Consider the following 17390-nt stretch of genomic DNA (forward strand, 5'->3'; position numbering starts at 1 on the left):
CCACAAATTAAATATAAAAGTTCTTCTTTACCATAAAATCTGTGTGGTGATGGCATGACTGTTTAAATGCATAGTGGCTGATAATAAAGTGAGTCCAATATCTGACATTGTTGTTTATATATGCCTTACTAATCAATAACTTATCTTGAAAACAGAATGTTATGGATATAATAATAAAAGATGCCTAGTTACATTGTGGTTTGGAATCCCCACTATGTGAACCTCCGTAACTGCCTGTATACACAACAAGAACTAATGCAGAACTGAGAAGAGGCATGTGTGCAATTGACTACTACAAATGAAATTATCTTTCTCTACACAATAAAATATTGTGAAGTGAAGCTAGCCATTACCCACACTTTGTTGTTTGTTGTTGTTGTCTTCAGTCCTGAGACTAGTTTGATGCAGCTCTCCATGCTACTCTGTCCTGTGCAAGCTTCTTCATCTCTGAGTAACTACTGCAACCTACATCCTTCTGAATCTGCTTAGTGTATTCATCTCTTGGTCTCCCTCTACGATTTTTAACCTCCAATACTAAATTGGTGATCCCTTGATGCCTCAGAACATGTCCTACCAACAGATCCCTTCTTCTTGTCAAGTTGTGCCACAAACTCCTCTTCTCCCCAATTCTATTCAATACCTCCTCGTTATTTATGTGATCTACCCATCTAATCTTCAGCATTCTTCTGTAACACCACATTTTGAAAGCTTCTGCTCTCTTCTTGTCCAAACTATTTATCGTCCATGTTTCACTTCCATACATGGCTACACTCCATACAAATACTTTCAGAAATAACTTCCTGATACTTAAATCTATACTCGATGTTAACAAATTTCTCTTCTTCAGAAACGCTTTCCTTGCCATTGCCAGTCTACATTTTATATCCTCTCTACTTCAACCATCATCAGTTATTTTGCTCCCCAAATAGCAATGTCATTTACTACTTTAAGTGTCTCATTTCCTAATCTAATTCCCTCAGTATGACCCAAGTTAACTCGACTACATTCCATTATCCTCATTTTTCTTTTGTTGATGTTCATCTTATATCCTCCTTTCAAGACACTGTCCATTCCGTTCAACTGCTCTTCCAAGTCCTTTGCTGTCTCTAACAGAATTACAATGTCATCGGCGAACCTCAAAGTTTTTATTTCTTCTCCATGGATTTTAATACCTACTCCAAATTTTTCTTTTGTTTCCTTTACTGCTTGCTCAGTATACAGATGAATAACATTGGGGAGAGGCTACAACCCTGTCTCACTTCCTTCCCAACCACTGCTTGTCATTCATGTCCCTCGACCCTTATAACTGCCATCTGGTTTCTGTACAAATTGTAAATAGCCTTTCGCTCCCTGTATTTTACGCCTCCCATCTTCAAAATTTGAAAGAGAGTATTCCAGTCAACATTGCCAAAAGCTTTCTCTAAGCCTACAAATGCTAGGAACCTAGGTTTGCCTTTCCTTAATCTTTCTTGCAAGATAAGTCGTAGGGTCAGTATTGCCACACATGTTCCAATATTTCTATGGAACCCAAACTGATCTTCCCCGAGGTCAGTTTCTATCAGTTTTTCCATTCGTCTGTAAAGAATTCATGTTAATATTTTGCAGCTGTGACTTATTAAACTGATAGTTCGGTAATTTTCACATCTCTCAACACCTGCTTTCTTTGCGATTGGAATTATTATATTCTTCTTGAAGTCTGAGGGTATTTCGCCTGTCTCATACATCTTGCTCACCAGGTGGTAGAGTTTTGTCAGGACTGGCTCTCCCAAGGCTGTCAGTAGATCTAATGAAATGTTGTCTACTCCTGGGGCCTTGTTTCGACTCAGATCTTTCAGTGCTCTGTCAAACTCTTCACGCAGTATCGTATCTCCCATTTCATCTCCATCTACATCCTCTTCCATTTCCATAATATTGTCCTCAAGTACATGGCCCTTGTATAGACCCTCTATATACTCCTTCCCCATTTCTTCTTTCCCTCCTTTGCTTAGAACTGGGTTTCCATCTGAGCTCTTGATATTCATACAAGTGGTTCTCTTTTTTCCAAAGGTCTCTTTAATTTTCCTGTAGGCAGTATCTATCTTACCCCTAGTGAGATAAGCCTCTACATCCTTACATTTGTCCTCTAGCCATGCCTGCTTAGTTATTTTGCACTTCGTGTCGATCTCATTTTTGAGATGTTTGTATTCCTTTTTGCCTGCTTCATTTACTGCATTTTTATATTTTCTCCTTTCATCAATTAAATTCAATATTTCTTCTGTTACCCAAGGATTTCTACTAGCCCTCGATTTTTTACCTACTTGATCCTCTGCTGCCTTCACTATTTCATCCCTCAAAGCTACCCATTCTTCTTCTACTGTATTTCTTTCCCCCATTCCTGTCAATTGTTCCCTTATGCTCTCCCTGAAACTCTGTACACCCTCTGGTTTAGTCAGTTTATCCAGGTCCCACCTCCTTAAATTCCCACCTTTTTCCAGTTTCTTCAGTTTTAATCTACAGTTCATAACCAATAGATTGTGGTCAGAGTCCACATCTGCCCCTGGAAATGTCTTACAATTTAAAACCTGGTTCCTAAATCTCTGTCTTACCATTATATAATCTATCTGATACCTTCTAGTATCTCCAGGATTCTTCCATGTATACAACCTTCTTTTATTATTCTTCAACCAAGTGTTAGCTATGATTAAGTTATGCTCTGTGCAAAATTCTACCAGGCGGCTTCCTCTTTCATTTCTTAGCCCCAATCCATATTCACCTGCTATGTTTCCTTTTCTCCCTTTTAGTAAACATAATTTTATGGCACAGACCTTAAGGCTGTATTCCACATGCTGTAGTGCACATTATCTCATTCATTGATGACTGTTTTATTTATTTATTTAACTGCCTTGCAATTGCTAATACACAATTTATTTAACACCTACTTGTATGCAAAATTTTGGATTCAGTATACTGACAAGGGAACCTCCCCATCGCACCCCCCTCAGATTTAGTTCTAAGTTGGCACAGTGGATAGGCTTTGAAAAACTGAACACAGATCAATCGAGAAAACAGGAAGAAGTTGTGTGGAACTATGAAAAAAATAAGCAAAATATACAAACTGAGTAGTCCATGCGCAAGATAGGCAACACCAAGGATACTGTGAGCCCAGTAGCACCGTGGTCCCATGGCTAGCGTGAGCAGCTGCAGAACAAGAGGTCATTGGTTCAAGTCTTCCCTCGAGTGAAAAGTTTATTTTTGCAAAGTTATGACCTGTCCGTTCGTTCATTGACATTTCTGTTCACAGTAGTGAGTTTAGTGTCTGTGTTTTGGGATCGCACCTCAAAACCGTGCGATTAATAGGCGAAAGGACGTGCCTCTCCAATGGGAATCGAATACATTTGATCGCAAGGTCATAGGTCAACCGATTCCTCCACAGGAAAACACGTCTGATATATTCTATACGACAGTGGTAACGGCATGTGTGTCACATGACAGGAATATGTTGTCGACCCACCTAACTTGTACACTTGGTGAATGGGTTTTACCTTGCCCGATTTAGGTTTTCTTTTGGATGTGATAATTACTCCCAAAGAAGTGATGAAAACATAAGAGTGTGTCTCATAAACTGCAACAAATGAATGCAACAGTTTCACAGTTTCATAGTTCCACACAACTTCTTCCTGTTTTCTCAATTGATCTGTGTTCAGTTTTTCAAGGTCTATCCACTGTGCCAACTTATAACTAAATCTGAGGGGGGTGCGATGGGGAGGTTGCCTTGTGAGTACACATAATGAACCAGGTATCCACACAGACACACACACACACACACACATACACCCACACACACACACACACACACACACACACACACACACACACACACACACACACACTTAGCTTACATAACTTTTAAACATGAAAAAGAATTTCTAGGATGTGGAATGAAACAAGAGAAAAAATTGTTCATTCAGGGAATACAGTTTCACTGTATAATTTTTCTCTCAGCTTTTCCAAAATATGATGCACATATGAAAAGTCCAGCATTTATTTATTGTTACACATATTTGTTTGTGGCATGCCTGAGAATCTATGTTATGTTCAAATTTTGTTAGTCTTCACTCTTTGTGCTACACACCACATGAAGGTAATGTTATCTTTACATCTTTCTAGCTTCTACCTACGAAGATCAAACAACAGTAATAGATGGATAGTGTTCCTTGAAGGTATGTAAACTGTGAGGGTAAGCATGGTAATACTACCACAAACAATTAGGTATCTCATTTCATTTTTATGTTAAAAAGGCTTCGGTAGCAATTGACATTTATCTTCATTGTCAAAATCCTCCAATTGAATGTACAGAGCCTCAAGTGTTGCATTTACATGTGACTGTTATGTGCCAACTTCTTTGTGTGCAATTTAGAGGTAACCTCAGCCATCTAAAATCCCAAACCCCCATTTGGATCAGTTTCATTAATGATAGGTTCGTGATATGAACGTAGGGCCAAAACACCTTATCTGCATTTCTCCATTACCTCAGCAGCTTCTTCACCATTTGCTTCACCTGACCCTCCTCAGCCACCTTCCTGAATGTATCCTCTACCTCTATAGCTCAATGAAGTACATAATAAATACACTGTAAGACAAAAAGTAACAAAAGATGCACCATGCAGGAATCATCCAAAAGGGGCAGAAATCAGTAGATGTGACATACATGTATAGGCAAAAAGATGATTACTTTTTTCAAAAAATTGAATGATTTATTCAACAGAAAGAGCCTCACAAATTGAGCAAGTCACTAATGTGTTGGTCCACCTCTGGCCCTTATTTAAGCAGTTATTCAGCTTGACATTGATTGACAGAGTTGTTGGATATCCTCCTGTGGGATATCATGGCAAATTCTGTCCAGTTGGCATGTTAGATTGTCAAAATCATGAACTGGTTGGAGAGCCTTGCCCATAATGGTCCAAACATTATTAATTGGGGAGAGAGCTGGCAAGCTTGCTGACAAAGGTAGGGTTTGTCAGGCATGAAGACAAGCAGGAGAAATTCTCATTGTGTACAGGTGGGCATTATCTTGCTGAAATGTATGCCCAGGATGGCTTGCTGTGAATGTCAACAAAACGGGAATAGAATATTGTCATTGTTCCAGTGTGCCTTAAGAGTGCTGCAGATGACAATCAAATGAGTCCTACTATAAATGAAGTCACACTCCAGATCATCAGTCCTGGTTATCAGGCCATATGACAGGAGACAGCCATGTTGGTATCCCACTGCTGTCCATGGTGCCTTTATTGGTCATTGAGGCTCATTTTAAAGTGGGACTCATCACTGTGGACAATTTTACTCCAGTCAGTGAGCTTCATGCTGAATGTGTCCATCAGCACTGCAAATGGGCTTATTAGTGTACAGAGATCAGTGGTAGTTGCCACAGTGGGTGCTGTGAGCTCAGTCTCCTTTTTGTGGGCCAACTATAAATGGTCCTTTTCGTCACTGAAATACCAGTCGCACATCAGATCAATGATATTGATGAATCCAAGTTCTGGGTGCCTCTCTCATGATTGCTCAGTGCTCATGTTCTGCATATCTCTAGGTTGGCCACGTCCTTCTTGATGCTTTGTTTATTTATGGTTCACCCATTCCTGCCATTACTGTTGAATAGTGGCATAGCTCCTGTTCAAATGTTGAGCCACTCACGTATTACTCTAGTTGGCTCCTTTGAGCACAACTACACATCATCTCTGCCATGTGGACACTTATGTATATTGTTCACGTACCCATTTGTGAGGCATAGTTACTGTCCAACTGAGTACGCAGAATGAAATTCACAAAGATTTTATGCACTGGAATCAACATCTCCGCTGTTTTCTAGCCTTGCCAGTTGTGTGATGAAATTGTACTGCTGCAGCATACATTCTTCCATTGGCTACGACAGTTTACATTTTTGCAATTTCTGTCAATACCTGCATGAATTTCAATTTGTGACCAATTTGAATAACTCCTTTGTGGTGCATCACATTTTTTTTTTTTTGTCAAAGAGTGTATTATCATACATTGTGCAACTTTAATCTTAGTGAGCTAGTCTTAATAATCAATTTGCAGCTTTAATCTTAAACAGTTTGCCATCATACTGAGACACATACAACACCTTGTTTCAAGAAAATGTAATTCTATAATATTTCTTTAATTATACTTGATACATTACAGTTGATCAAAACCAGTAACTGTATCCACTAAGCTGCAGATAGATATAAGTAAACTCCATGACCCTTCTATTATGCTACAGTCAGTGATTCATAATCTGTAAATATTGTGTGTGTGTGTTCAGATGACATACTATGTGTGCACCTGCGTTATATATAGCATGAAAAAGGGAAAAAATTTTAGTTATTCTTGGGAGCAGAAAACATAACACATAGTCTAATCCCCAGCTCTCTCTCTCTCTCTCTCTCTCTCTCTCTCTCTCTCTCTCTCTCTCTCTCTCTCTCTCTCTCTCTCTCTCTCTCTCTCCCTCTCCCCCCCCCCCCTCTCTCTCTCTCTCCCTCTCCGTCTCCCTCACGCTCCCCGTCCCTCTCCCTCTCCCTCTCCCTCTCCCTCTCCCTCTACTCTTCCTCCCTTCTCCCTCTGACTATATCCTTCTCTCTTTTCATCACTGCCTCCCCCTCTTCCCTTTCTACCTACCATTACCCTTCTATACCTTCCACCTGCCTCATGCATCTCCCCCTTTTCATTTCTCTCTGTGGAATTGCTCCTCCCCTCACTTTGTCCATTCTGGTCTCCAACCATCTCAGCCTGTCTCCAGTCACACTCACTCACACATGTATCCCTACGATTCAGTTCAATAAAGATTGCCAATTCTACTTCAAAAACATTCCTGCCATGCAGGGAAAGCTACACATTGGAGGCTTGAATATCATTTATTTGCCCCTGATATACAGGCCACAACGCAAAGCAGTTTGTGAAAGGAGGTTGATACTACTCCAACACATCAATCATGGACAGCAACCTACATGTCGGAGGCCACAAAATCCATTTTTGCCCCTGACATGTAGGCTGCCCTCGAAAGTGGTTGGAATTGACAAGTTGATGCTGTTCCCACGTGTGTTTGTAATCAGGGCAGACTGTACGCCAGGGGCTGCAAAAAAACAGGTTTTAACCATATCTGCACTGCTATTGGAGTTAAGAGATTATAAAAGTGCAGTGCTGAGACTTGTCAGACCTTATGTTTCTGTGCAAAATTTGCTTGAAATTGAACCAGGGGTTTGGGAGGAGAGCCCAAACATACACATAGACTGGGTTTTGGGGTTTGTAAAATAAAATTATAAATAATGTATAATATTATACCAGTGTTGTGTGTATTTTCTCTCATAATATATACAATACTCAACCAAGAACAATGACACAGTAAGTCAATGCAATTTGAATTTCTCTTTAGTCTCCAAATGGAAAATCAAAGTTTCAGCATCCAACTGGTCATATAAATATTTTACTTGATGCATCCACATTTGATAATAATATTTCATACTTGTTTCCCGTCTGCTGTTCCTTAGAACAGTATTCTAATACAAAATTATACTCAAAATCTTTCCCCAAATGACTAATCTCAGCATTTTCAGTAATTGAGCAGGTCATCCATAAAGTCTCTTTAAATTCTCTTGGGTGGACTGATCTCATGGTTTCCAACTTGAGAAACTTTTTGTAGTTCAGCAAATCATTCTCTGCAATCACATTCTTCTAGACTGTGGATCTGTATTCCAATAACATGAAATGCTGCTCCATACTCATTCACTTACAGTACTACATTCTACTGTTTTAGGTCAGAGTGTGATATCTGTATCAGTACTCTCCTAAATTTTGAACAGGATTTCTGTGTACTTGGTTCCTAAACACTTATGCACTGCAGCAGATTGTCCTTGCACCTATGTTAACTAATCCTTTACAGATTCCTTAGGCCAGTATTATACTATCAAATTTCTTTGTCCAGTATCTTTGTCAAATATGTTTGTCAAAGGAATGTGATGGTGTAATTTATTTATTTATTTATTTATCTTACAGCTCGAAACATGTATTTAACGTGCATGGGCAATGTTATAATAATTACATTTAGATTATTGATACACAATATAAATAGATTACATGCTATTAAGTATAAGATCATTTAAGTATATTTAACATAGCATTCCTGAGGTCAAATCATGTCAGCACCATACTGTATGGGCACTTCAATATAAGCCATTTTTTAACTCATTTTTAAAAATTCTACCAGAAAGCTGTTTCAGGTTGTTTGGCAGAGAATTATAAAATATTGCTCCCTTAATGAATGGTGTATTTGTGGTTAGATTCAATCATCTGCTCACCATATGAAAGTCTGATTTTTGTCTTGTATTGTAATAATGGATTTCCATATTCCTGTTTGTCACTTTTTTGTCTTTTTTCACTAATAATATTGATTGAACCATATATACTGCATAGATAGTCGTAATATTAAACTTAATAAACAGGTTTTTACATGAAGTCTGGGTCTTACTTTTGCCATAGTTCTTATTACTCTTTTCTGCAATAAAAATACCCTTTTTATATTGTATTGGCTACAACCACCCCACAATGCAATTCCATTAGATAGATGGGGATACACCAACCCAAAATACGCTATTTTTATTGCTTCGATATCTAAATATTGAACTAATCTCCTTAGTAAATACAGACTAGATGTTATTTTACCACAGACATGATCTGTTTGCTGATTCCACGAAAGTCTGTCATGTATATATATCCCCAGAAATTTACATTCTGAACAGGTATTTTCCTGAATGTCCTCATTTAAAACAGTATTTTTATTTGAGCCACTTGTCTTAAAATAAATAAAATTAGTTTTGTTAATATTGACCCTCAGGTTTTCTTTTTCAAAATGTGTTTGGACTTTTTCAACAAAATTCTGTACCACTGAATTTAGGTCATCATTACTACGTGCCCAGCAAGCCCCAGAGGTGTCATCAGCATACATAGTAATACGATGACTGGTGTCTACTACTTTTGGGAAATCATTCATGTAGCAAATGAACAAGAAGGGGCCCAAGATAGAGCCTTGTGGCACACCAAAATTTATATTTCTTATCTTTGATCTTCTTTTTTTGATTACCTCTCAGTTATCATACACAACTTCTATGCATTGTTGTCTATCTTTAAGGTAAGATTCTATTAAAAGCAACAGTTTCCCACTGACACCATTATAAGTAAGCAAGTTTATTTAAAAGAGCGCTATGATGGACTCTGTCAAACGCTTTGGAAGGATCTAAAAACACTCCTGCCGTTTTGTAACCTTCATTTATTTTCTCCATCAGACAGTGTACAAACTGTACTGCTGCAGATATAGTGCTCCGACCACTTCTAAAGCCGTGTTGGAAATCTCCTATTAAGTTATTCATATTATAGTGCTCGATTAAGATTTCTAGCATTATTTTTTCAATTAATTTACCAAACACTGAGGTTAAGGCAACTGGTCTGTAGTTCTGTGGTTGTTTTCTTTCCCCTTTTCTATATAAAGGTTTAACTATAGCAAGTTTCAGTTTCTTCAGAAACGCACCTTCTTCAAGTACACAATTTATTAGATGGACTAATGGTCTGGCTAACTCCCCCTTGCATTTTTTAAGTAGAAAAGGAGAAAATTCATCCCATCCAGCTGACCTTTTATTTTTTAGGCTGTCAATTAGCTGTGTTACATTCTTGATGTTTACTGTAGGTAGCTTACAAGAGTCCCGTTCCTTTTCCTTATCATATTTAAACTGCTTCTCCTGTTTCATGCAAGTATCATTTTCAATAGCATCTATAAAGTAATCATTAAATATATTGCTAACTATATAAGGATCAGAAGAATTATCATTACGTATACTTAACTCTATATTATTAATTTTAGTTTTTGAATCAGTGTTCCTCATATCATTAACTACTGCCCAGCATGACTTTGAGACACAGTCAGAATTTCTGATCTGTTTAGTAATATGTTCTACTTTCCTTCTCCTTACTTCCTTGCGATACTCATATTTATATTTTTATAATCCTCTTTATATGAATCAAGACTGGTTTCTCTGTGTAGCTTATACATATACTCCATTCCTTCTTGAGTCTTTTCGTTTTTTCATCCAGTTTTACACGTTTGATTACTGGAGGTTTATTTTTATTTACATTGATCTTATTTGCCGGGATAGTAATATCAATATGTCTAGTTAAAATTTTTACAAATACTTCCCATTTGCTGTCAACTCCCCTTTCTCTATAAACCGATTCCCAAGAGTCTTGACCCAAAGTTTTCTTTTGCAAGGTGATGATGTATTCAGAAAATAATCTTCTATTCTCATATTTTTTGTTTTGTTTAAGTTTATTAAGACAACCAATCACTAATAATTGTCCTAGATGATCAGATATGTGCCCGTTTACAGTCTGTGCCGACACAACATTTTCATAATTGGTCATTACATGATCCATGGAACTGCTGCTTGACTCAATTATTCTAGTGGGCACATGACTAAGTAGATCTTTAATATCATAGGATCGTATGCGGTCTTGTAAACCTTTGCATTCCTGGCTGTCGCTTAGTGTGTTTATATTAAAGTCTCCTAACATTATAATATTTACTGTATTGCCACCCTTGCTTAGCTTCCCCAATACACTATCCAGTGCTTCCAGGAAAACCTAGAGATTACCAGAAGGGCCTCGATATATACCTACCACAATAAGTGGGATGGATACAATCATTAACTTAATTATCACTGCTTCAAAATCTTTCTCAATACAATAGTCATTAACCTATGATACTTTTTCTACAGAACTTATTAGGTTACATTTCCTTACGTAAGTAGCAACACCCCTCCTTTATGATCTATTCTACAGAAAAACGATGTAAGATTATACTCCTGTAACTTATAATATTGAATATTACGGTTAGCTTTTTGATGCCCTGTAACCACGATTACATGTGGAGCTAGATCTGTAACTAAGGCCTCAAATACATCGATTTTGTTACCCAAGCCCTCAACATTATAATTTAAAAATGATATATTAGTACAATCATGAGAGGATATATCCTTGTCAAGATTAATATTATCACACAAATTGATAGTTTCTAAATTAGGAACACTGAGGGACTGTTATCCTAAAAAATCAACAGTCTTGACATTGCAGTGAGGAATTATTTCCGTTTGCTTACTCTGCAGGCATATATAATTATCACTTCTGTCTTTCGTGTGTATGACATCTGAGGTACAAGGTAGCAGATTTGAATTATTGCTTTTTGTTTCCTCAATAGCTCTGTTGATGTCAGTTGCTAGAGTATTCTTACCCAGACGATTAAGATGTAGTCCATGTACAGTGAAGCTGCTTCTTTGATAACTGTTAAGGTCCAGCAGTCTCACATTTTTTAACTTGGAGCAGAAATGTTTTAATTTTTTGTTTGTAGATCGGATTTCTCGGTTCACACACGACCAGTCAGGCAGATCAAATCTCGCTGGAATATTTGACACGATCACATTTGTATGGGACAACATCATTAACATAACAATAAACTTTTTAATAAATGAACTGTAATAGGAAACTTTGTCAAATGTCGTCAAATATTTGATCAAATCTGCGGCATCACTGTAGAATTGATCAAAGAAGTCGCTTGTCTTCTGATCACTGCAATGTGACATGTTACCACGTGAAGCGCTAGCATCGCTGCAGCATTCTGTCATCTGTAGTGTTTTTATAAACATTACTGGTAAATACAATTGGTGTTTACCAACAACTACAAAATTAATAGAGGTGTATGAAGCTGATGAGGCACTTTACAACATGAGGCACCCTCAATACAATGATAGATTAAGAAGATTGGAGACCTAACCTAACCCAACCCTCTCCTGTGACAAGGAATCAGAGTGTTACAGTGAGCCTGTCTTCTGCAGATATAGTGATCCTTAAGTGAGTATTGTGCTTTGTGATATGAGGATACACTCCACTGAGCACATACAGAAATGTATGCTCATCCATTCTTACATAACTGATGTACGACTTGACGTCCTCCACTGTAAGCTCACGTAACAAGTTTTGTTGAATGCTTTTATCGTGTTGTCGTAAAACTCATGGCTTCACCCAGGTACATTTCCTTTTTTCTCCCGCTTCTCTTCAGCATGTGCGCACAGTACAATTGTGGTACATGCAGTTGCTGTTGACAACAAGTTGTTGTTGTCAGCCATCTTGAACTTTGACGAAAAATATGATGACAGTGTAATACACATTTTTAGTGTCACTTCAAAGATCTTTGTCAAATATATTTGACGAATATTTGATTCTGTAGCCTTTTGTATCTGCAACTTCGTATCTGTAATCTCATTATGTCACTAGTTCTCCATCGATTGAACTTCAGTAATACAATTCTCTTTCAACATTTTCATGCTTCATTCTAATTTATTGTTCAAGGAATCAATAGGAACAAACTGCGTATAGAAACCCATGTCCTGAAATATCATCCAACAACTAATATAGAGTGTCTAAGTTATAGCAGGCAATTCTGCCACTAGGTGACCCCTCTGTCAGCAAATGTGAGTTTCTGTATCTGCATACTGCAAGTGGAACATATCACACAGTGTTATGAAGAATAGATGTAGAACACATCCAACATTATCACAACACAGCTTGTGTCCCGTCAGCATACAAATACACATTTATTGTTGGAGAGAGGGCCTAGCTGCAGGCAGTTTTCCGTATAATTACAATGCTTTGTAGAGTTGCTGGATGACATTACCAGACATGAATTCAAATTCTCAGTTTGTTCCTCAAGACATTCATCATAATCTCTCAAATGAATTCTATTCAGTTGAAGAATTCCTGGAAACTAATCATTATAATATATGTTTCTCCTATATGATAACGAAAACCTTTTAGTTCTTAAATAAGCCACTTATTTTCTGTGTTTTTTCTTTGTAAATAATTTATTATTATACAAAACTTAACTGAATTGTAAACTTTGACAAAGCCAACTGTATGAAAAATACTGAAAGGTGAATAAAGGTTCAATTCTATTATATATGAAGTTTGTCAATATTCAGTGTGTTCAGAAATTCCCATTACAAATGTCTAGGACTTGTAGGAGGGAGTGCGTACATAATATTTTGAATAGGAACCCATTTCCAGAAAATATCATTCCGTTTCTATGGTCGTTTCAATTCAGATGTTTAACTCATCCACTTCTACTGGACGAATTGAATTAGGCATCACACAGTATAATTATTAGGTACAGTTCAGCAGGAAACATAATTCAACATCCATTTATCACTTAAGCTCATTTGTTTGTATTAACATTTAAATGTTACGTGTTTGCATTATTCCAAAACAAAAAAAACAGTATGTTGTACATATAGAACATAATTTTAAGTGTTGATACAAAAAACTGTGCTTAAATCATAAATGGATCCTTTATTATGTTTCCTTTCGAATCTTTACATAATAATTGCACTGCATCACACCTAATTCAGTTCCTGATCCAGAAGTGAATAAGTTAAAAACATCGGAATAGCAACCATCATAGAACGGAAATGGTATGTTTCCAGACCTTGGTTCCTATTCAAAATATTATGTACTCACTTCCCTCTATAAGTCTTATAAGTTTGTAACAGAAATTTTCAATAACCCTGTACAGATTTTGTATGTAATTTAAACAGAGTCAATTACTTTTGATGAAATCAGAGCAGAAATCAAGACTCGATGCAACTGTAGGTAACTGGAGATTTCACTGTTACAATTTTTGCAGATATTTCATCATGGCAAGATAAAAAAAAAATAGCTTGCAACAAGGTGGAATTACTGGTCATGTAGTATTAACTACATCAGTAACACATTTAGCTAAAAGAGAAAATAAATAAAATTTAATGGGACTATGGAACACACTGCAGGAAGCAATTTTCATTGCCTCCAGATGGTCAGAATCGCTACATGTCCAACATTTTAGAAAAGTGTTCCTGGAGAATCTCATAGAAGCATATTACCAAGAAAAATATTTAACAATTAGATTAGAATACAGAGATACATTATAACAGCTGGTTCCACTTGATTTCTCTCAAATACCAAAGTGTCATTATTAGTCGTGTCATCTATGTGTGACCAAATAAATACTAAAAGCTGCTAACCTAGGTAAGGTATTCTGTTTCCCAAAGGAGATAGCAGCTCTTAGTTCTATTGATATAGGCTAATTATATATTAAATGTTATGTTGACAAAGAGTTAGTTCCTTAAAGTAGCAGGCCGTTTCTGCTAGCCACAATAATTAATACAAAGAAATGTGAACAACTCCATTCTGTTAATTTACAAAAGGAATAGTCATTTAGGAATTCCCTAGACTTATTTTACAATGCATTGGAGGTAGTTTTACTGTATTCTAATGAAGGCTAATAGATTATGTTTTTATTTCAAAGCCTTGTCTTCCTTAAATATTGTATGCTCTTGAAATTTTGCCCAAAATTTGATAACAATGCTGTATAAATTACAACTGAGCTGAAAATTTTTCTTTTGGTTGCCACATATATTATTTCAAAGAACATAAACAGATTTATTAAAACCAATATTTCCAGTACTGTTAAGAAGAATATTCATGATTTTTGTAAGCATGTTGTTTGTCAGTAACTCATAGATTCTTAGAAGACTTGATATGATATGGAATAAATCCTCCTTGAGACATCTGAATGGTCCATATATTGCGTAGATATCTTTCAGTGTTCATTTATTGTGTGTAAAAGTATTATACTATGTGTTATGCACTCTTTTTAAAAATTTATGTTCTGAATTACATGCTGAGATGTTTCCTTGGTTCAGATAGCCTTCTACAAAATTGTTGTTTGATTTTTCACTACTTAATAAAAGATAGATTCTTTTGTTTTGATAAAATTGCACAAATAATTTTATTGATTTTTAGCATACACTCAGACACTAAGACTAAGTTACCTGGTTACACAGGAGGATGGTACTGCTTTGACACAGAAACATGTCTTAATCGCTGGACGGAACGGCGTTACTTAATGAGCTCTTCCCATTGGCCCGAAACACGTACTGGTCTGTATGAGCATTATTAATTAATATTTGAATTTGTCATAAGTCAGAACATGTGGATTTATGTCTACACAGCACCACTTTATATTAATCATTATTTAATTCCTTTACAGTTGGAGGAATATTGTCTCCTAACCAAGAAGAAAATCCTTTTTGGCATAATACAAATCATGTGTAAGTCCATAAATTTACAGTAGCTGTAACACATGTAAACACATTACTGGGATTGTGTTTCCATATAATATAGGAAATGCAATCAGTCTGCATAGATGGTGACAGGTTTGTTTAACCCAGGGGAGAGTGTAGTAGAGATTCTGAAGAAACTGAACTGGCAGACTCTTGAAGATAGATGAAAACTATCCAAAGAAAGCCTACTTACAAAATTTCAAGAACCCGCTTTAAATGATGAGTCTAGGAATTTAGTGCAACCCCCTATGTATCACTTACATAGGGATTGTGCAGACAAGATTAGATTAATTATTGCTCACATAGAGGCCTTTAAACAATCACTCTTCCTGTAGGATGTACTATCCTCCATGCACTACACAGTGATTTGCAGAGTATAGGTGTAGATGTAGATGTAATGGCCTAACTATATGATCATGGAAGAAAATTAATGCATACTAATAATTTGCAACTGTCTGTTCATTTATTAAAGTTGGAAGCAAAGTGACAAAATTGAGAATTATGCTGCTAGAACTGAGGAGGATAAGTTAGTTATTGTGTGAATCAAACATGAGACTATAAAGAATGAGATTTTCACTCTGCAGCGGAGTGTGCACTGATATGAAACTTCCTGGCAGAGACTATAACTCAGAAAGAGAAAAGAAAAATTGAATAATCTTTATGAAAGTAGCTTAAGAAAATTACCAAAAGTGTACAAATTTTATTAAGTGAGATGGTAAATAGTGGAACAGGAGACTCAGCAGACTCATGACTGGGAGTAACTGGGTTACAAAAATGATATTTGGTCAACATAGTTTAGGTGGATGTAGGGATGGGTCTACCTCAATAACTGTTAAATATGAATTAATTGTTAACGCTCAATGATAATGTCATCAACTGGACATTGTAGCGTAATCCAAAAAACGTTAGTACAGTACATATTCCAGTATAAAGCTCTACTGGTTTTAGGTTGGCAGCACTGATGCTCATAAATGTCAGGTGGGGCTAGGGGACAGCACATGGCAACCACTGTGCATCCTATTACAGCTACACTGTCACTATCACATTTTAGCAGTCTGCATCTATCAGAAAGATCAGTAAGCATAACTTTTTTTTCAGAATGGCTTGTGTTAATAATGAAAATTTGTTATTTGGATTTATATTTTCACACCTATAACATGTTGATTTTTCAGCTGTTCTGTAATAATGTTATTATAATACAAAGTAATTCAACAGAGACTACACTAAAAGTGATGGACACTAGTGATGACATGATGTAATTAATGCGTAATTTGCTGAAAACCAAAATTTTACTGTTTCTCAGACACAAACCTCGATGTTCCTCACATTCATACACTGTACACTGAGTATATGACACAGATCATTGCCTTCATATTTTTATTTGAATGATCATGCAATGAATGTAAATTGTACAGTAGTACATAGGAATTTCCTGGTGCCAGAATTCTGATTCTCACACATCTTAATCCACGACCTGTGATTCTAATGTTCGTACATCATGGGAGCCATGCCAGTTTCAAATGATCTGTATCCAGGACATATCATCTCCCAAAACAATTACTTAATTTTCTGTGGGTATATTTAAAAGGAACAATGTGTTTTACTGAACTGTACATGCTTAACAACCTGAAGGAAGAAATTTATGACATGATTTAAGCCAAGACCGCAATCGTTTGTACAGTGATGACTAGTTTTGGCAAATTTGGATTGGCATTTTCAGACTGCAGTAGTACAAGCAGTAGCATCTACAATGAGCATTACAGGTAGACACATTATCATAACCGATAATAATGTTACTTGGAGTACATAATTATTGACTATGGTAAAATGCCTACCTGATTATGATAAAGTGTCTGCCTGTAATGATAATTGTAGATGCTACTGCTTGTACTAATTTAATTTTAAAATGGCAATTCAAATGCTGTCAGTTTACCGTTCTCACATACGCTGCTACTAATGATGTTGTTGCCAATGGCATCCAAGCAATTAGGTAGACAGATATGTAAATATTACTGGTTTTCATTTGCTGCAGGCAGCCAGACCCACAATTAATGTGCTGATAAATCGTGTGCCACATATAAGTTAATATAAGATAATCTCTGCAGTTTTTATTTCAGTAAGACATTTGATTTAGTGTTTCAGCATCCTGTCCTGTGATCA

The 17390-nt window shown here is 36.5% G+C and overlaps 1 protein-coding gene across 1 annotated transcript in view; it reads left to right on the plus strand.

Moving 5' to 3' along the window:
* The window catches only part of LOC124556581 (palmitoleoyl-protein carboxylesterase NOTUM), a 325447-nt gene that overhangs the window by 200291 nt on the left and 107766 nt on the right, over positions 1 to 17390 (plus strand). Inside the window, exons 5-7 of the mRNA XM_047130546.1 lie at positions 4147 to 4199; positions 14952 to 15047; positions 15158 to 15218. Coding sequence (XP_046986502.1) covers positions 4147 to 4199; positions 14952 to 15047; positions 15158 to 15218 — 210 coding nt within the window. The remainder of the gene's footprint in view (positions 1 to 4146; positions 4200 to 14951; positions 15048 to 15157; positions 15219 to 17390) is intronic.

Source organism: Schistocerca americana, chromosome X (assembly GCF_021461395.2).
Source record: "Schistocerca americana isolate TAMUIC-IGC-003095 chromosome X, iqSchAmer2.1, whole genome shotgun sequence".
In the NCBI taxonomy this organism is placed as follows: Eukaryota; Metazoa; Arthropoda; class Insecta; order Orthoptera; family Acrididae; genus Schistocerca; species Schistocerca americana.